Source organism: Megascapheus bottae, chromosome 16, assembly GCF_031878675.1.
Source record: "Megascapheus bottae isolate mThoBot1 chromosome 16, mThoBot2.hap1, whole genome shotgun sequence".
NCBI classification, from domain to species: Eukaryota; Metazoa; Chordata; class Mammalia; order Rodentia; family Geomyidae; genus Megascapheus; species Megascapheus bottae.
Window position 1 is genome coordinate 3,090,289 of NC_143524.1, and position 20,335 is coordinate 3,110,623.

The 20,335-nt window shown below is 62.0% G+C and overlaps 1 protein-coding gene across 3 annotated transcripts; it reads right to left on the minus strand.

The window, feature by feature from the left end:
• Positions 1–1,056: 1,056 nt before the first annotated feature.
• Positions 1,057–19,779, minus strand: Tpcn2 (two pore segment channel 2). Of its 3 annotated transcripts, XM_090347215.1 has the most exons (25): positions 19,627–19,779; positions 17,655–17,719; positions 17,084–17,160; positions 16,610–16,787; positions 14,966–15,082; positions 14,293–14,399; positions 13,644–13,719; positions 12,074–12,173; positions 11,301–11,366; positions 10,597–10,661; positions 9,982–10,085; positions 9,494–9,575; positions 9,266–9,352; positions 8,418–8,537; positions 8,129–8,188; positions 7,085–7,213; positions 6,594–6,643; positions 5,522–5,621; positions 3,944–4,015; positions 3,329–3,402; positions 3,130–3,211; positions 2,725–2,807; positions 2,231–2,312; positions 1,997–2,091; positions 1,057–1,632 (listed from the first exon to the last, which is right to left on the minus strand). In XM_090347215.1, the coding sequence occupies exons 1-25, from the start codon at positions 19,721–19,723 to the stop codon at positions 1,554–1,556; spliced, it is 2,247 nt and encodes a 748-aa protein (XP_090203341.1). In that variant the 5' UTR covers positions 19,724–19,779; the 3' UTR covers positions 1,057–1,553. The 3 variants fall into 3 exon arrangements, with proteins under 3 accessions (XP_090203341.1, XP_090203343.1, XP_090203342.1); XM_090347217.1 differs by lacking the exon at positions 19,627–19,779 and having other exon boundaries at positions 17,084–17,186; XM_090347216.1 differs by lacking the exons at positions 8,129–8,188; positions 17,655–17,719; positions 19,627–19,779 and having other exon boundaries at positions 17,084–17,205.
• Between the last annotated feature and the right edge of the window lie 556 nt (positions 19,780–20,335).

The window sequence follows — 20,335 nt, forward strand, 5'->3', positions numbered from 1 at the left end:
GATGTAAGGACCATGAGCCCTGGAGGCCAGCAAGCAACCCCCAGAAGGTAAAGGTGAAGATCATGATCGGAAATCTCGACACAACTGACCACGCCTCAGTCCCCAGCATGGTTCAACAACAGTGGTGCCCGTCCCAGGAGGTGGCTGCCTGACAGTGCAGCCCCAGTGCCCAGAGAGGCTGGGGTAACCTGCAGCCTGGCAGGAGGCAAAGGGGGCCATGGCACGGTGGACAGTGGTCAGCATAGGACGATACAGATACCCACTGAGGGCTAAGGACCACACATACCGTGATGAGGACAGCTAGCTCTCCTGGCCTCGTAGACAGGAAGCAGATCACCCACCGCCATCCTGGGGTCCACCGAGCACTATAGAGATCAGAACCCTGTCACTCCACAAGGTGGCGCCCAACATCCAGCAGATGAGGGGTGTGTCGTTTCCACCCCACAATCTCAGAGGAGAGTCCAGCTGGGTGTGGGCTTAGCCATGCCGAATTTGAGGTCTTCCCTACCCAAATCAGCACACAGGCAAGCAGCCTGAGGCTGCAACCGTCCTCACAGGCCTCAAGCACCCCATCCCAGAGGGTCAGGGGAGTGCTGAGGCTCCAGACAGGCTGTAGGAACAGTCAGGAGTGACACAAGAGCCAGGGACACAACTCCCCAGCACTTACACGGCCGAGCGCCGGGATCCTGTGACATTTTAGAACTATCTTTCCATTCTATTCTCCTCAACTCTTATTTCCAAACAGGTGGGGAACAAGGGCTTTATAGCCAAGTCCTACCCAAGCCCAGACCCCCTGTCCAGGCAGGCATCACTCATCAATCGCATCCCTCATGGACATCACTTCCGATCCCCACATTCTCCTCCATGCAGCGCCCTCTGGACAGTACACCACCCACCACTGAGGCTGGCACTTGAAGCCCTACTCGTCCATTCAGTAGAAGGTGCCCCGTGCAGTACGTGAAAAACCCAACACACCCCACGGCGTAGCACACAGGCTCAACCACCAGCTCAGCAGCTGAGCCCAGCGATGCAGAGTCAAGAGTAAAAACAACACCATTCTTCCCCAAAACTCAGTCATTATTAGTGTGCTGACGAAGAAAAACACACCCAATCATCCTCACACAAGGCACAAAATAACAGTCCACATTCTCCTCGTGGAACACCACCAGCACCCCAAGCTCAGCACCGGGAATCTTCAGTGACCCTGCACAGGGCTCGGGTCCATGAAAGCCACCAGCAGCAAAGGCCCGTGAGCTGCTCCCTACCCCCAGGCTGCGTCCAGGCCCCCGAGGCAAGTCTCTCAGGAGCAGTGACCCGAGCGGGTACCACCTGACAGGCACGGTGGCCCGCACTGCCGGGCAGGGCTGCAGTGACCTGGTGTGGGCCACGGGGGCAGACACAAGGGTGCCTGTGCCACCAGTGCCCCTGGAGTGGTCTGTCACAGCATGGTTGCCTCCCACGTGGCCTGCTTCCTCCTCCTCCTCCTGCTCTCCATCTTCCTTCCCAGCCAGCACAGGTCCTGAGCCAACACCTCCTCCTCAGGGCCCCCGCTGTCACCTGCGCAGCCGCAGGTGTGGATGCTGGCGCAGCCTGTCCAGCAGCTCCTCCTCTCGGGGCTCCTCCAGCACGTCCCTGCGGAGACCACGCAGCTCAGCAGATGCAGACCAGGGCCCACGAAGAGCCCGGGGAAGGCTTCCAGGTGCCCCAACCAGGGGCCCCAAAATAAACCAGAGCTGGGCAAAGCCACGGGACCCACGGGGCTCAGGACCACGTGAGGTGGCTGCCACGTTTCCACACCTCGTCCAAAGCCCTGAGCAGGCGCTGGGGCAGTGAAAAAGCATATGCCATCCGGCCACAAGGCCCTGGTGCCATCCTCACAAAAGAATCAAGCGAAGAGACCCAGGGCCTGCAGAGGCCTCCCCGCACCAGCTGCCCGTGGCCCCCGCCTGCACCTGTGACACGAGGCCGCAGCAGGCCCGGCCCCCCAGCCTCACACCTGAACAGGAGCTCCACTGACATCTGATACGGGGCCTCCTGCATCCCGGCGAGGGGCTGCTCGTGACCCCGAGGGTCCCACTTGTGAAGGAAGTTCTGAAGAGGGAAAGGGGGTGCTCAGCGGGCCTCCCTCAGTCAGGAGGGGCAGCTCGGCCGCACCCTCAGCCAGGACACCGGCGCAGCCTGGCCTTGCAAAGCTGCAGCCCAAGGCAGGGCTGCACAGGGACCCCGGTACCTCAAGAAGCAGTGCCAGGAACAGGTTGACCCAGATGACAGAGGACACCAGCCACCACAGAACGAAGTACACCTTGGACCACCTGTGGGGACGGGGCCCCCATAGTGAGCACACACACACACCATCTGCCCACTACTGCACAGAGTGGGGTGTGAGCCACGTCCACACCACGGCCCCACTGAGACATGGCCACTGAGCCACAGGAGGAAGCTCGGCCAGCAAGAGACAGAGCTAGGGCTCAAACCACGCGCCTGCACTAGGCTACAGAGAGCTCTCCCAGCTCCGAGCTGACCCAGCTCTGACTGCGGCCCCCGCCCCCGGCCCCAGCCCCCCCCCCCCGCCCCAGCCCAGGGCAGTCTGAGGCCTGCCAGTGTGTGATGCAACCAGCCGTGCCCAGTCAGGGCTCTACCCCTGCTAGAGCCAGGACCAGGCTCAGGCACAGTCTGGCAGGACTGGCGGCTGCCCAGAGCGGCAGTGGTGGGGAGGCGACTCACGGGCCTGAGTAGCGGCGGTAGGCATCCAAGAACACCTGCCAGTTGTTCACCACCATCACATTCCACAGCGTGATCAGGGCAGCCTGCAGGGCAGCAGACCGAGGTCGGCGGGGCAGGGGGCAGGGGGCAGGAGCAGGGGGCAAGGGATAGGGGATAGGGGGCAGGGGGCAGGGGGCAGGAGCAGGGGGCAAGGGATAGGGGATAGGGGGCAGGGGGCAGGGGGCAGGGGGCAGGGGTAGGGGGCAGGGGGCAGGGCGCAGGGGATAGGGGGCAGGAGATAGGGGGCAGGGTTCAGGGTGCAGGGCGCAGGGAGCAGGGGGCAGGGGATAGGGGGCAGGGCGCAGGGGGCAGGGGGCAGGGGGCAGGGCGCCCCCAGGGAGAGGGAGCAGGCAAGACAGGACTCACAGCAAAGTCATCAAAGTTGTTGGCCCAGTACTCCAGCTGCTCAAAGCTCCCACAGGGTGCTGAGACGTTGGCAGGGACCAGACTGGCAACACAAAGCCACCAGGTCACTGGCAAGCCCCAAGGGCCACACCTCCAGGTAAGCCCTGCCCACCCCAGCCCAGCAGAGACCGGGCCTTGGCACCATGGGCTCCCACGCTACCTGCTGTTCCCAGGAGCCACGACGGCACCCCGAAACAAACTGATCCCAATGACGGCAAATACGTAGTACACTACCTGGGCGGGAGGGCGGGGGGCGCCATCAGAGGCCTGCGGCCCACAGAGCCACACAAAACCACAGCCAAGCCCCGCGGTCCCAGGCCAGGCCCTGGGCATCAAAGCACAGCTGTTTCTCCAGGGCTGGCGTGGCCAGTGACCAGCAGGGCCTAACACCCTCAGAGAGCCTGGAGATGGCGGCTCCAGACACTGCACACACCAGCTCCCAGCCAGTCCTCAGCCGGATGCCAGGGTTCTTGTGGGCAGGAGAACTGGAGGCAAAGTTGGGGACCACTTCTGAGGTGGTCCTCGGCAGCTCTCAGCGTGGCACAGCAAGATCTCAGCGAGATCACAGGGGCAGGGCAATTACAGGGCCCCGGCATGGCAGGGGAGTGCAGGTAGACAACAGGTTCCAGCTCTGGTCTTGCCCTGGGCCTGACATTCATGGACTTCTCCACAGCCCACCACTGCCCTACCCAGGGCCCCTCCTGCTCCCCCCCATACCACAGACCACAGCCGCCAAGCCACTGCCCACCCGAGCCCACGCGGCTCCAGGACTCACCACCAGGATCCCACCAAAAGCCCGCAAGTTCTGCACCAGGCTGAGGATGGTACTGGCCACCACGGCCATAGGCTGTGGAAGAAAGACACCCCTTATTCCTCTTGCCCCATAAGGGGCCCCCAGGAGCCACCGCCAGCACTGAAGGACAGCAGGGTGACAGGCAGATGACCCCAAGCCACACGAGCACAGCCTGCAATCATCCACGCACAACCAGAGAACACACCAGAGCACACCCAGATTCCTCCCCTCTGGCCATCCACTCACACATCCACGTACCCCGACTGCCCGCCCACATTCACACATGACCACGGTGCCTGCACAAGCCTGGCCTCCCATGGTGGCCAAAGCCCAAGACCTCTGGAACCCACAAGCCTCAGTCCACACTCAGCCTGCCAGCCTGCTGTGATCAGCTCAGCCCCTCTGCGGGCCAGAGGCCCCAGGGGAACAGACCTAGAGGGGGCAGGGAGGGCCCCCGGCTCCAAAGAGCCACACAGAAGCCCGCCATGCAGGGCCTCCCGCCACACAGGGGCTCCCGCCACACAGGGCCTCCCACACAACCCGGGCCAACGCTGGCCTTCCAGCCAGACCAGTGTACCAGCCCAACATGACAAACAGCCCCAAGACCACAGCTAGTGACCACGGAACAAGTGTGTGTACATGTGATGGCATGCACCCTGACAGGTAAACATATGTTGTTACATGATGAAGACCTCTCCTCTCTCTGCCTCACACCTCTACACACAAATGCACACACAGGTGACTGTGCAGGGCTATATACTGTATACGCACGATTATGGATGGGTGGCCACACGTGCCCGTGGTGCTGTGAGTTAGGTGACCACGTCTGTGCAGGTGTGTGCACATGATCACATGTGGATGTGTGTGCACACATGATCCTGTGTGGGTGCGGTGTGAATGTCCACGGCCCTGTGTGGACATCGTCTTGTGGAGTAAGTGTGGACATGTGTGAACACACATGTATTTCCACATGCATGCGTGTATGACCCCAAGTGGGCGTGTACGTGATCCGAATGAGTACACACGCATACGTGGACACATCTCATCATGCACGCTCCTGTGTGACGGGCGTGGGCGGGATCCCATGAGGTCACGTGTGCACACGCATGTGATCCCAGTGGGCATATGTGCCCGTGTGTGTGTGGAGGTCCAGCACAAGCGACACACTGGCAGATAAAGGTGGTCTTTGGGGACAGGGCCACCAGGAGGAGGGGGACAGGAGAGAAGAGGGGCGGTGTGCTCGCGTTTCTGCTCTGACGCGCTCAGGAAGATGGGGGCCTCTGTACCAGGTGCAGCCTGCCTGGCCTGCCTGCCTGCCTGCCTTGCCTCAGTGCCCTCAAGACCACGCTACTCCTGAAAACCTGCCCGCCGTCCAGTCACACCCTCGCCCAAAGTCCTTCTCGCCAGTGCCCAGCAACAGCCCCGGCGCGGGGGGGCGGGGCGGGGGGGGGGCGGGCGCGGGCAGGCGTGGGCGCGGGCGGGGGCGCGGGCGGGGGCGCGGGCGGGGGCGGGGGCGGGGGCGCGGGCGGGGGCGGGCGGGGGCGCGGGGACAGCACGCACCTTCACCCTGGGGATGACGCGGAGGAAGCGGAAGACGATGAGCATGTTCACCAGCCGGGTCAGGTCCCACAGTGACAGCAGGCCCAGCACCTCTGGCTTCCTATGGAGACCGGGAGGCAGGTGTGGGAGGCAGGCGGGGGGAGGGGACAGGTGGCCCATGGGACGTCACTGCACAGAGACCAGAGAAGCTCCCACTGACGAGGGTGGGAACTGAGCGGCTCTGTTCACACCCTCTGCCCTCGGCAGCCCATTCACAACCCCCAGAATGCACAGCCAGGGGCCCCATTTACCAAGGAGGCCACCCACGCCCAACAGGGGGCCCTGTTACCCGCCTTGGACCTCGCTGACCTCAGACCTGTTCTGTCCCCACCATGACGACCTTCACGGCTTCTCCAGAAGACCCCGTTCCTGAGGCTCCCCAGCACAGGCTGGGAACACCAGCCCCACGGTGCCTGCCCAACGCCCGGGGGAGTCACCAAGCCCAAGGGCTCCCCACAGGAGACGCCAGGGGTGGAAGCTTGGGCCCCACACCTCTTCTCTCCAGCTACCTCGCTACCCAGGACAAAAGCAGTGCAGGAGCAAGAAACAGACCTCAAGGTCAGTGTGCACCAGTCCTGGCCTGGCCCTGCCCTCCCTGTGCTTGTGCCATGGGCTCGGCTGTGGCACACTGGAGCTGGGCATCGTGGCACAGGTCTTGAGACAGGGCAGCCTCACCCTCAGCTTCAAAAGCTCTGACACAGGGCCAGATCTCCAGCTATCCCAGAATCACCTGGGGCTGCCCAGACACCCCTCTGAGTGGCCAGGACCAAGGCCGGGGGTTCAAAGAACATCCCAACCTCAGTGCAGAGTGGGAGGGGCCCATCCACATGGAGTGCGGGCCCCACCCAACCCCAGTGAGCAGGGACAGTGGCCCAGCCCCGCACCCCTGGGCCCACACATCCCACCATGGAGGGGGAGCCTCAGAGGGGAGCTCAGCCCCACGGGCACAGGCGACTAGGTACAGCCCCAGCTAAGGGAAGGAAAGACACTGCGGTTCATCAGCCAAGCCCACAGAACCTCCGTCGTCACTCACCGGCCAGCCTGGGGGAGCCGGGACACAGCCAGCGCTGAGATCTGCAACACCTTTCGTCACAAAAGGAAAGAAGGCATTGCACCGCTGTGCCCCACCAGAGGCCTCCCAGAGAAAGCAGAGCTCCGGCCTCAGGAATTGGGGAAGGGAGAAGTCACTCAGAGACCAAAGTCCTGCCAGGGTCTCCTCCACTCGCCCCTGCCTCGGACCCCGGACCCACACATCCACTCTGAGAAATCAGCGGTTTTGATGGCTGTGCCCAGGGCTGAGCTACCTGGCGATGGGACCTCCTCAGTCCCCCCAAGAGGCATAAATGACCACCCGATCCCAAAACCCTATAGAAACCAGCTCCACAGCCCCTCCACGGAACTCAGCCCCACACCCAGCATCTCTGCAAGTTCAGAGACCAGAGAGGGAATCACAGCCGGCTGAGCCGCAAGCCCTGCCCTATGGAGCCCACCAGAAGGGCCTGCCCTGCCCTGCAGGCGCCTCACCAGCAAGAGGATGGTGAAGATGCCGTCGAACATGTTGCTGGGGTAGGACAGGTAGCCACGCAGGCCTAGGGCAAAGACCTTGAGCAGCAGCTCCAGCAGGTAGTACAGGAGGAAGACATAGTTGAGCACCTGAGGGGCCGAAGGGTGGATGGGGTGGAGTCATCCTGGGACCCGCCTCCCCTCCTCCCCCACGACCCACCCTCACACTCAAGGCCCCCACCCCCCTGCTTCCCGCTGGCTTCTCCTACCATCTACCTCTCCCTAAAAGGGGCTGCACGGGATACCCACCAGCACAAGCCCGTGGACGGGCACGGTGGCATCACCCGGGGTGCACAGCAGCCCGCCCTCACTCCACATGGAAACAGAGGCAGAGGCGGCTGCAGCCGGCCTCAGTCCACAAGAGGGACTTGCAGTCACACCCAAATTGAGCCTAGAGGCAGCACCCAAGATCCAGCAAGCTACTCTATCCCCAACCATCATGCCACTGCCAGGCAGCCTGGCTGGCCAGAGATCGTCACCGGGTGCTCAGCAGGAAGGGGCAGCCTCACAATCACTGCCAGGAGCCAGTCAGAGCCCCTCGGGCCTCCACAGGGGCAAGCACACGCTAACCAGAAAGACGCTGGTGGTTCACGCCTGTAATTCTAGCTACTCAGAAGGCTGAGCTCTGAGGATCACGGTTCAAAGCCAGCCCTGGCATGAAAGTTCATGAAATTCTGATCTCTACGTAATCACCAGAAACCCAGAAGTGGATCTACGGCTCCAATGGTAGAACGCTAGCCTGGAGCACAAAAGCTCAGGGACAGCACCCCACACCGGAGTTCAAGCCCCAGGAATGACACCAACCATCAAAACAAAGAAAACGCCATCTTGAGCACAAATCAGAGAGGCTTCGGACATCAGGCTTGAGGGCCAAGTCTGCTATTTTGGTGCCAGAACATCGTTAGCCTATGTTCAACCCATAGGGGACACGGCAGACACTCAGGGCCACCCCATCACCTCTCTAGACCCTCCTCACTCCCTGTCTGAGCCGCGGGCCAAGCTCACCCCCAGGACGAAGTCATTACGTGCTCCAGGCAGCAAATCCTCATCCAGCACCAGGAATACCTGCGGGCCAGGGCAGGGCTTCACTCACCAGGCTGGCAGACCTGCTCCCCAAGCAGGTCAGGGAAGAGGCAGGGGGTGGGATGGGGGGGTGGGGGCAAGGGGTAGGGAGGGGTGGCAGGAGAGGAGGCAGGGCGTGGGGAGGGGTGGGGGAGGCAGGGCACCGTGGGGCAGGGGTTGGGGAGGGGGTGGCAGGAGAGAGGAGGTGGGGGAGATGGGTACCTGCACTTACACTAATGGACACGAGGTTCCCCAGGGCCACGAGATTGCCCAGGTAATCAAAGTAGCGGTGGCTGCAGAGGACCTGGGCAGTGTGCAGTAGTGGAGTCCGGTACTGAGGCCTGGGCGGGTGCTGGGGAAGGAACCCACACTCAGCCCGTGGTCAGGCCACCCTGCCTATGCCTCTTGAGTCTATGCTCCCGGCCTCCCGGCCTGTCCTGACTTCTCCAGCCCAGGGAAATGACCTCAAACACAGCCAGCTTTCCAAAGGCTCAGCTCCCAATCTTACCCGTGGGTCACTCAGTGTGGACAGAGTGCTGGCCACACACACTGGCCACCGTGTGTCATCACCACACTGCTCTCCATGCTTGCACCAGGCAGGCCAGTGGACAGGCAGGAACCCCAGCGCATCAACCCATGGCCCGCCCCAAATGTCACTCACCAAAGCAGAACAGACCCCCTGCCCTCAGCATCTGACGCTGAGGACGTACAGCTCCCCCAAACCTCTGGACCCCAAACTTCCACCTCAACAACAATCTTGGACTCGAAACACCAGGACACCGTGGACACAGAGCGTGTCCCACAGGCCACCGAGCATGGGCTCGAGGAAGTGCATAAGCAGGGCAGGTCCCTGTAGCCAGTGCACAGGAGGGGGGGAGTTCTGACAGAAACCGGTGCACGCTCCCCACGGGCCAATAAAATGTATTTTCTAGGAGCCAAAGGACCTCCATTTCCAGCACTCACCAAGGGGCCTGGCCCTCGTCACAGAGTCCCAGGTGACAATAGCTGTGCTGGCCCTACCGCGGGCAGGGGTGCACGGGGGGCACACAGGGGTGGGCAGGCACAAGCCACCCCACGTACCTCTTTGATTACACTTTTGTCAACCTCATCGAAGAGTTTCTGGAAGTCACGTGCCAGCAGCAGGCTGCCATCATGGGAGCGCACCTTCTGCAGAGAGAAGCAGGCTCAGCCAGGCCAGGGAAGTGGCCACAGCCCCTGGCCCCACAGGCTGTGACCAGCGCCGATGAATCACTCCCCACCCTGAAGAGGGGCTGAGCCCAGAGGCTGGGGCAGGCCTGGGGAGCCCACCTCCATGAGGGCCCGCTTGTGGGAACTGCCCAGCCGGGCTCTCTGAAGTACCTGCAGCACATCCTGGGGCTTCACCCCAACTCTGCGGAAAAAAAACACACCCTGTGAGCAAGGCCGGCCAGGCCCCTGAGGATAGCCAGGCCAGTTCTGTGCTTGGCAAGGCATCCACCCTGGCAAAGTGCTCCCCCTGAGGGCGTCTACCACAGGTGGGGCTGCAGGTTCTTTTATCACCCCAGATCCCCAGGGACCCTGCTGGGCACCCTACAGAGGGACAGGCAGGCTCTGCTGCCCCGGCTGTGGAGCTCAGAACCTCCTCAGTGCCACTCACCAGCAGAGGGGATGCCTAACGCGGGCACAAATCAATTCAAGCAAGGACCGCAGGGGCCAGAGCCCAGGGGACATGGTGGTCTGCACAATTCCAAACCCAGGTACCCAACCGCAAGGGATGCTGGGAAAGCCTCTCTGTTGGGTCCCTGGGGAGCACGTACGTGTCACTGGAGGCAGCTCCAGCTGGCCCTGCCATGGAGTTGAGGACCTGGAAGGCTGCAAGGGTCCCCAGCCGCCGGCGGAGCAGTGAGGTCTGCAGAGACTTCTGCAAGGAGCCAGCTCTCAGCCTCAGCAGCTGCTCCCGGCCACACAGCCCCGCCCACCCCATTCCCCCGGGGATGGCCGACAGCCTGGGCAGCTTCCAGGGTACCCAGCCACCCTGCAGACAGCAGCAGCAGTCCTCAGAGGAAGGTGCCAAGGCCAAGTGGAAGCCAGGCCCTGAGTGACCGTGGCTCACCACCGCGCCGCCTCGGGAGGACCCATTCTTATCTGGGATCCTGGCCGCCCCCAACTAGGTACAGGTCCATTTCTTCGGGCAGCCTCCCTCAGAGGGAACAGAGGGCATGGGAAGGACCTCTGGTTTCCATGGAAACACTGCCCTCCCAGGTGACACGTGGTGACACGTGGTCTACACCTCGGCCCTCCCACAAGAGGCTGTCACCCTCTGCCAGTCCTGGCTGGCCAGGCTGAGGACCATGAACTGGGCAACTCGGATGGCATCGCTTTGCCTGCAGCCCCACTGTGGGCCCAGCCCAGGAGGAGACAGCCCAACTCACCATCAGGTAGCCTCGGAACTGATTGTAGACAATGGCGGTCAGCAGGTTCATGAGAAACAGGCTTCCTGTAAGGGAGAGGCCTCGGACAGAGCCAGCCAGGGCAGAGGCGGAGCACGCTTCTCAAAACTATCGGGGAAGCCGGGCGCCGGGGCTCACACCTGTCATCCTAGCTACTCAGGAGGCTGAGATGTGAGGATCACAGTTCAAAGCCAGCCCGGGCACAAAAAACCATGAGACTCACATCTCCGACGAACCACTAGAAAGCTGGAAGTGGGGCTATGGCTCAAAGAGTAGGGCAGTACCCTCGGGCTGAAGAGCTCAGGGACAATGCCCAGGCACAGAATTCAAGCCCTTTGCCCGACAAAAAGAAGGGAAAAATAAAACCATTGTGGAGACCATGGGTCAGCGGACACAGCAAGCATGCCAGCAAGGGAAGCAGCTGTCAGTGCTCCTCACGCCTGCCATGCAGCGGGGGCTGGCCAGCCCCTGGCCACCTGAGGGGCACTGGGTAGAAGAGGGATGAGGCTACAGTGGCCACTGACCACAGACCACAAGCCAGCAGGCCTGAGGCAGGGGAGGTGAAGTTATAGGGGACAGGTGACCGGGAAGGTAAACAGTTGGGGCCAACTGCACACACACCTGAGCCTTGGGGTCCATCCCCCCGGATGAGCCCGGAGCACTGAGCATGGGCCATCCACACTCACCTATGAGGGTGAACAGGATGAAGAAGATGGCATAGGCCCGGTTCTTGGAATATGCAGGTGTCATTACTGAGGCGAGAAGAACCAGAGAAACTGAAAAGCGCTCGAAGCCCCTCCTTGCAGGGAGAGCCCAGGACCCTGCTGGGCTGAAACCAGCCGTCCTGTGAGCCACCCCACCCTTTCAATGGGCTGGTAAGGACAGGCAGGTGCCCACTGGTGGGCAGCTAAGTAGGAACCCAGCTGTTGAGCCCAGGAGGAGAGGCCCCCGGCATGGTGGCCCAGTCACGGCCAACCCAGAAGAATCTGTGGCCTCTGGCCGTGGCCACAGCCAGCACGTGACCACTAGGGGACCTATCAGCACCCCATCATGTCAACGAAGAACCCAGAGACTCAGACATGATGTTGCAAGCGGCACCCACCTCCTGGCTGGCCCTGGGCCACAGCTGAGGAAGGGATGGCCACAGAGAGCCAGCAGAGGGGCCCTGAGCACTGCCACGTCACACGTTAAGAACACCATTCTTTCAGCTTCTCCAAGTAGAGACAGATGAAGAGAACCAACAAAGAAAGGAGACAGCGAGAAAGCAGAGGAGACAGAGGAAAAGGGAGAAGAAAGGGGGATGCGAAAAGAGAAGACAAAAACAAGACATACAGAGAAGGGAAAGAGGGGAGAGAGCAGAGAACCAATGTCACCTCCCAGTGGACACGCGCCTCCAGGACACCCCACCCGAGCCCCGCCAGGCAGCGCTGACCCCAGGTTCCACCGAAGCCCCACCTACCATCAGGGTTGTTGGCAGTGGTCAGCAGCACCAAGAGGGAGGTCAGCGCTTCTGGAAGGCTCCGGAAGTAGGCCAGTCTCTCCTTGTCCTGCTTTTCATCCTGAGAAGAGACTCAAACGTCCAGGCCTCCACCGCAGGGCACGGGCCACAGGCCAGCCCCGCCACAGTCCACCCACGGAGGCCCCGCAGCCCGGCCTCCACCTCCCGCAGGCTGGGCCCAGGCACACAGAACCAAGTCAGGGCCACCCAAGGAGCCCCGCGCTGTCTAGCACGCGTGTGCACTCGCACAAAGACACATACACAGATGCACACACACCACAGACAGACACACACACACACACACCGCAGACACCACAGAGCACACCACCATAAACAGACACACACCCACAACACACCCACCACAGACACAGGCACACACAACACACCTACATAGACACAGATACACACAGAAAACACCTATCACCGACATGCACACACAGACACACGCCAGATACACACCACAGCCCCCAGAGACACACCCACACAACACAGAGCATACCACCATAGACACAGACACACACACAGACAACACAGACACACAGACAACACACACCATAGATACACAACATACCCACCATACACAAAACACTCACCATAGACACAGACACACACAGACAATACAGAGCACACCCACTATAGACAGACACACACACAACACACCACCATAGACACAGACACAACAGAGCACACCGACCAAAAACACAGACACACACACAGACATGTGCACACACACATACACAGACACACATATGCAATCTACCTACCAACAGATGTAAATATACACGTGCAGACACACAGATAAACAGTCACCCAACACATGTCGACACGCCCATCAAACACATGGATAGACTCAGATGCACACACAGATACAAAAACACCATGTGGGCACTGGGGAAGGCACGGGCCTGTCTCCTGCTCTGCCCTCCCGGGGGGCTCAACCCAACTTCTACATCACAGCAACTCAGCCATTCACCAGCCACACTCCAGGGCAGAGAGGCAGAGACACAAGAGGACCCACACTGAGGACAGAGCTCAGGAAGGTGACAGGTGGACACGGCCAAAGCCCGGGCAGGGCAGGGCAGGGGATCCAGAGCAGGGGATGGAGAAAAGGAGGTGGCATCGCTGTGGTCCCCAGCAGGCCTGAGGAAGTGCAGGAAGGGTGAGGAACAGGAAAGCTGTGGGTGAGGGAGGGCAGCCCCTCAAAAAGAGCACCAACAGGCTGGGGAGGAAGCTTCAAGCGCCCCCGGCCCCCCCTCCCACCCCAGTGAACAGCGGGAGGGGAGGAAGAGGCAGCCACAGACAGGACAGAGCCCAGTGCGCAGGCGCAGACAGGACAGCGCCCAGTGCGCAGGCGCAGACAGGGCCCTGGCGGCAACAGCACTGCATGGAAACACGGACCCTGGGATGAAGTGGGGCCACCACCGACTTTCTGGTTCTGTGTCTCTGGCAAGTGGCCCTGCCAACCTAATGACTGTCCACAAGACTCTGCCCAGTCCGCGGCCGGGCGTGCCAAGGGCAGGTGCCACCTCACCTTCTCCCCCATGGTGAAGAGCAGCATTCCCAGCACGGTGAAGAGGCCCAGGTGGATGGTCAGCAGCAGCCCGACGCTGGGGAGAGGCGGCGCTCAGCCTGGCAAAGGGCAGGGCAGACCCCGGGCCACCCTCCTGCCCCAGGCACTGCTGTCCCTGAGAACCCGGCCAAGGCCAGGCCTCCCAGCCCGGAGTCCCCTTCCTGTGGAGGGAGGAGGTGACCCCACACGAGGCCCAGAGGCTCAGGACACAAGGGGAGAGGCCTCGCCATCATCTCGGCTGGACTTGGAGGGGATCGAGGCAGAGGGAGGGCAGGAACGACTTTTCTGATAGAAGCAAGGGGCAGGGGAGCTAGGAAGGACGCTGAGCCCAGACTCTGGCTGACGACAGAGGCATGAGGGCCCATGGGCGGGGGGAGGCCAGGGTCCACGCATCTGCAAACGAAGCTGCAGGTGGTTACGGGAGAGTAGGGCGGAGGAGGTGGTAGCCACAGCAGGCCACGGGACAAAGGACTTGCAGAGAACTCAGTGGCCACAGCGGAGTGTGGACAGAAAGGTCTACAGTGGGGCCTGGGCCTGCAGGACCACTCCTGCCCGCCAGGCCCCCGACTGCGCACCTGCATGGGAGTCCCAGGCACCCGGCCCCACCCACCTGGCCATTTCGGGCAGTGACCACCGGATGCACTTCAGGGTCTTCTTCATCATGGAGGAGTTCTGCAGCAGGAAGAAGGGGCGGAGCAGCCGGCGGATGCGCAGGGGCTGGAAAAGACCCGAGAGGCCCGCAGACTCACATCGTCGTCGTGTTTCCCGTGGCCCCACAATGTGCAAGAGGCCCCAGAGGCCAAGCAAGCCCTGCCAGCCATGGCACCAGGCTCCCCATCTCGACTGGCGGTCTCCCAGCCCTTGCTGACAGGTGTAGAGCCCTGGTGGCTCACTGAGGCAGCGGTGCCTGGGTACTGGGGGAGCGGACTCGGTGGCCAACAGTGTGGGTGGACGGGTGAGTGAGCTCCTCCAGGGCCTCACACAGCTCTGGGCAGGTGAGAGCTATGTGTGGGGGGACCCCAGGCCTGCGATCCCATGGAGACTGGCCAGACGAGGAGTGGAAATCCAAGAAGCCAGAACCCACTTCAGCTCCGCTCCTAGCCAACAGGCACCCCAGGACCCTGGCTTAATCCATGCCTCAGAGCCCATCCCCAGCCGCTGAAAATCCAAAGTCCACTGGAATGTGGGCAGCATGCTGGCAACTGCACCCACACCTAGGGCCCACACCCCACATCCTGTGCCACACAGAACAGGCACCATCTCAGAGCCGCCACACCACCCACCTCCTGACAAGCCAGGCTCACAGACACGGTCCAGTCCACCAGGGACACAGCCAGCACCACGAGGTAAGCCAGCAGCCACAGATTCTCCTGGAACTGGGCCCGCCCCACCAGGTAGCCCTGAAAGAGAGGAGGACGGGTGAGGGGGTGTGTGGCAGACAGGGGACACCAGCACTCGTGGATGTGGGAAGGGATCAGAGGGTCCTTCCACAGCATGGTCTCTGTGGACGAGGCACCACTCCCTCACGGGCCCTCAGTGATCACGATACAACCTCAAGTGTGGCACAGGCCACCCTGACCTCAGTTCTTCTTTTTTTATTATTTTTTTTATTGTTACTATAAAGGCAATGTACACAGAGGTTACCATTTTATAAGTCGGGTCATGAGAACACTTCTTTTTATTTTACTTTATGGTCTGTTGTAGGACTTAAACTCAGGGCCTGAGCTCTTTTGCTCAAGGCTAGCCCTCTACCACTTTGAACCACAGCTCCACTTCTGGTTTTTGAGTGGTTAACTGGAGAGAAGAGTCTCACAAAGACTTTTCTGCCCCGCTGGCTCTGCCCTGTGATCCTCAGATCTCAGCCTCCCTCTGTATTCAGGAATACACCTCCTTTGGGATAACGTCACCGCTTCCCTTGCACTCTCTCAGGCTGTCTCCTCGTCAGTAATGGGCTCCTACCTGTCCTGCCTGTCCAGGCCACGAGCATGTGCTGTGTAAGAGAAACGCTCGGGAAGGGACCACAGAAGCGACTAAGACAGGCGCTCGGTGCGTGTGCCCAGCCTTCCATGAGGTGGTTTGGGAAGGGCACCTGCCTACTCTTGCCCTCTCCTACCTGCCTCCTCCCCCCACAGTGTGCCCAGCCATGACACCCCGGCCTGTGGATAACCCCACCACACACACACCTTCAGCCAATCCAAAACAACTCATGGTAACTTCCTACCAGTTTGGGTTTCAGTTTAAAACCCTGCCAACCACATTATGGGCTAAAAACAAGAAGTGAGACACTGCTCGGTGTCCCCCCCACACGCATGCACACACGCTCTCATGCACCCAGCCCTAAAGCCCCCTCGTCCCCCACAAGGCAGGTCAGCACTGGGCAAAACCAGGTCCGGAGCTAGAGGACAAGAAGCGGCAGCCTGAGCCCGAGGGAGGCCACAGCCTCAGAAGCCCAGCGCCTGGACGAAGACATGGGAACCCCTCAGGAGCACTGTAGGTCTGAAAGCTTTAACAGAGACTGCAGAAGGCTTAGCCTGGGGAGACCCTGCCCTCTGCACCAAACTGCAAAGCCCTGAAGACCCCAGACTGAAGTGACCATGAGCTCAATATGCAGAAGCCCACTCCAGCTTCCTGAAGGATCCAGTCTCAGGTTCACAGCAGCCGCTCTGTGACAAGAGGCCCCACCTTGCCTACATCCACCTCCGCTCTGCTGGGGCCAGCAAGGCGGGCCATGAAGAGAAACCACGTAGCCTTCATACCCAGCCTGCACTGTGGGGAGGAAAAGGAACTGTCGTCCTCTGCCGCAACACTCAGTCACCAGCAAAAGCTTGGGCCAAAGCGAAAAGGCAAGAGGAGTAGAAACCAGCCCTGGGAATCAGAATGGACCAGAGTGGTCAGGGGTCAGGAGGCACAGGGCCCACCTCCCTCACCTTCACAGAGACGTCCACCAGGAAGAGCAGCAGGCAGAGGGCCTCCACGCCCTCCGTCAGGCCACAGGGCGGCTCCCAGGGCCGAGCACGGTAGCGCACATCTGCCGTCCTGGTGAATGAAGAAGGTGTCTCCACGAAAGCCAAAGCCAGGATCACAAAAATGGTGACGCTCAGAGCCCTGGGAAGGAGATCAATCTGGTCAGAGGCCAAATACTGCCTGCGGCCAGGAACCTCCCCCACCCCCAAGCAGGTAGCTGCCCAGAGGGCAATGTCCAGCCCTTCCTGGCTGGGTCCACCCGAGCCTGCACAAACATCATGGATCCCATCTGCCCAGGGCCAGGGCTGGGCTGCTCCCTGCTCCATGAGCCGGCTTCTCCCTTGAGACGAGAATCAGGGCCACCTCTGTGCTTGAAAGGACGCTGAGATGGACCTGACACCCCCAAACAGCTGAAGCCCCGAATTCCACGTGCTCACCGCTGGCACCATTTGGAGTAATAGCACCGGTAAAGCCATAGCGAGCCAGAGTCCATTCTGTGGTAGATGGAGCGGTACTGGAGGTGAGAGGAATGACGGTGAGCTGGGGGAGATGGGGGGAAGAGGGGGCCTCTCAGTGCTTGTACCCCATGTTCCCTGATTCTCTGACTTGTGCCCCTCACCACAAAGCCAAACACAGCACAGCCCCCAAGAACAGCCCAAGAGAGGAGATGTGATGGGGGGGGTGGCAGGTCCCTGTCCATAGGGGACAGGAGACCCCTCCATGACCCTCAGCCGTCACATTCACACGGTACACTCTCCCCCAGGGTGGGCACCCGGGAAAGCGAGTATAGGGACATCAGCTGTGCCCACTGTGTGCGGGGCCAGCCTCCACCCCCACATGTGACCTGGCACGGGGTGGCCCGGGCCAGACTTCAGTCAGTGTTCATCGATGAGACTGCGATGGAGAGGACTCAGACAGCCGGTCCATGACGACCACAGGCCTCAGCCCCAGGACAGCCGGGAGCGCGGGGCAGGGGAGACGCTCAGCCAGGGTGTAGCCACCACCCACCTCGATGGCATCTTCAATGAAGACCACAGCCTGGTCGATGCAGAGGTCCTGCCAGGTCCCGGAACCTGGAGCAGAATAGACATGAGTGACGACCAGGAGCCTGCAGCCTTGCCTGGGGTCCCCCTGAACTGTGGCAGGTGCCACCGCCTAGGGTGCCAACAAAATGAGAAGCACAGATGTGATCGGGATTCCAGGCCCTGAGCGGGGCTGGCCCTGCCTCTGACGGCTGCCCAGGGGCACAGTGCAGAGGGCACAGGAGAGGCAGCTCCACCTGCAGAGGTCTGGCACCAAGCTTGGGGCTCAAGTGGGGTCTTCCTCACCCCCATGGGGACTCAGGCATCTCCACCTCTGTCCCATGGGTGTCACCAGCCATGCGCCTGGCTTCCAGAACCAAACACTGAGAACCAAGGTCCTGCTCCCTCCCCCACCCCCAGTCCTCAGCCAGCCCTTCCTGGCCAAAGAGCCGCTGTCGCCTGCACCACCCATACAGTGTTTCTCACAGCCCAGGTGAAGGGCCTGGGTGAGGCAGGGGCGGTTGGTCCCTGGCTGTGCGGCAGGAACCTGCTCCTCAGCCTGTGTTCCCCAACATCCAGGCCTAAACTCCCTCCCCTTCTTGCTCTATGGCCCCTGAAGCATCAGCATCTTGTGCAACCCTTAGTGAGCCCCAGGCTTGCAGACCCTCCCCAACAACCAGGGGGTGTCCTGCACTAAGCTTTGCAGAGCCCCACCCCCATCAACACAACCCCACATCCTTGGATACTTTCACAACCAGCCACATAGTAGAAGATTTCCTGAGCCAGCAACAAGAGAAAATCACTCTCTTCAACCTTGGACCAAGGCCCATCAGCTGGGGCTGAGTCAGGAGTACCTGGCTAAGGGGTATCCGGGACCTGGACACCCTACATGGGTGGGAGAGTCCTGCGGGGGGAGGGGGGCCCAGGGGCCATCTCCAGGCCTGCAGGTGGCAAGGGGACTGAATGAGCCATTCTCACAAACAGCCCAGCCAAGGGATGAAAACAGCCACGCTGCCCAGCGCCGACTCCTGTCTCAGCAAACATCACACCTGCCACCGCCTCCCCTGCCAGGGCTGGGACCAGCAAACATGGCAGCATTCCTGCTCTGGACCAGACACCGGCCCCCCAGATTCCCTTGCTGAATGCTCAGGACATCCCTTTTGTGAGCCTCAGCAGACCGAGCACCTGCCCCAGCTCACCTAGCCTGCAAGTGGCAGCCCCAGAAAGGCACCCGATGTCCAGACACAAAGCCTGTGCCAAGGACCTGGCACAGGCTGAGAGGAAGTCTGTCCCACCCAGCGGCAACCCAAGAAACCGGGGAAGAGCACAGGTGGGCAGGGGACGACCAAGGTGGGGGGGGGGGGCTGGGCCAACACTTCCTGACCTCTTGCCAATCTCCCTGTGGACATACACACACTGGCTCACCCAGCCCAACCAGCAGAGGCAGGACCCGCGGGGAAAGCAGCCAAGCGAGGCACTAGTAGAGGTCACAGGAGAGGCAGGGCTGTGAGACCTCAGTTTCCTCATCTTAAGTGGAGGAGGTCCTGCGGCCTGGGACCCTCACCGAGTCCTCCGGAGAGGCCGGTCCCCGGCCTCGGCCCACACACAGGAAGGCCAGAAGGCGGCGGAAGGCCCGGGCGGCAGCGGCAGGGAGCAAGGGACGCAGCCCCGGCCCCGAGATGGAGCTGGGCGCCCAGCCGCCCCGGGGACTCCGGGGTCGCCCTCTGGACCCCCGCTGGCCTGCGCCTCGGCGTGAGTGGCTCTTTTCTCTGGGCCTCAGTTTCCCCACGAGAAGGGGGGGGAGGAGACAGGGTGGCAGGGAGGAGGCGGGAAGGTCTGGGAGACTCCGATCTCGGGGCAGCCGCTGGAGGAGGCGCCGGGGCTCGGGTGCAGGGGCGCCGCCCGCCCCGCCCCGCCCCGCTCGCCCGGCGCCCCCCGCTCACTCCGCCGTCACTCACCAGGGCCCCGAGTGAGCCGCCCCGGCCGGCCGTCGCCGCTGCCGCCGCCGCGGACCTCCCCGAGAAGAGGCTCCAGCTCGCCCCGGGGTTCCGCCATCGCCCGCCACGCGCCGGGCGCGGAGCCCGAGCAGCCGCCGGAGCCCCCGGAGCGCAGAGCCCGCACTGCGCAGGCGCGCGGGCTTCCGGGCCGCGCGCGGGAGGCGGGGCCAGGGCTCCGTGACGTCAGGGGATGCCCTTCACCGCTGGCCAATGAGAACGGAGCTCTCTGCATGGTGGTTCCCTTCCCTCCAATCAGGGAGCAGCGGGGCTGGAGCGCCGTCGGCCGCCCCGGGGAAGGTCGGCCCGCGGGACCGCGCGGCCAGCTCCGCCCCGAGCCCGGGACGCCTGCGGTGGACGCCGGGCTCTGTTTTGCTCCGGGTCAGCTCCTGACCGCTTGCGCGCTGCTCCGTGTCTGGCTCGCTTCTCTTGGAGGTGAACTGCAGAAGAGAACCTCAGGGTGCCCGGCTGGCCGGCTTCCCGGCCCCGGTAGCCGGACTTGAGGGTGCGCCCAGCTCCCAGAGCGCAAGCACGGATTGTAACCGGCCCTGGTGGTTCCTCCAGCCCAAGAAGCGCGTCTGCACGGTGGGATGATAACATCTCCTTCCAGAGCCCCCGCGCCTCCCGGGGCGAGCCTCGGAGGGGACCGTGTTATTCTCCACGCGGGATCCCG

Coding starts and splice junctions, on each gene's coding strand:
- Tpcn2 (XM_090347215.1), bottom strand. CDS start 19,723: ATGGCGGAACCCCGGGGCGAGCTGGAGCCTCTTCTCGGGGAGGTCCGC. Junction 6,644..7,084: donor TCTTCACCATCCTCTTGCTG/GTGAGGCGCCTG, acceptor TTGTGACGAAAG/GTGTTGCAGATCTCAGCGCT. Junction 4,016..5,521: donor GCGTCATCCCCAGGGTGAAG/GTGCGTGCTGTC, acceptor TTTCTTCCACAG/CCTATGGCCGTGGTGGCCAG.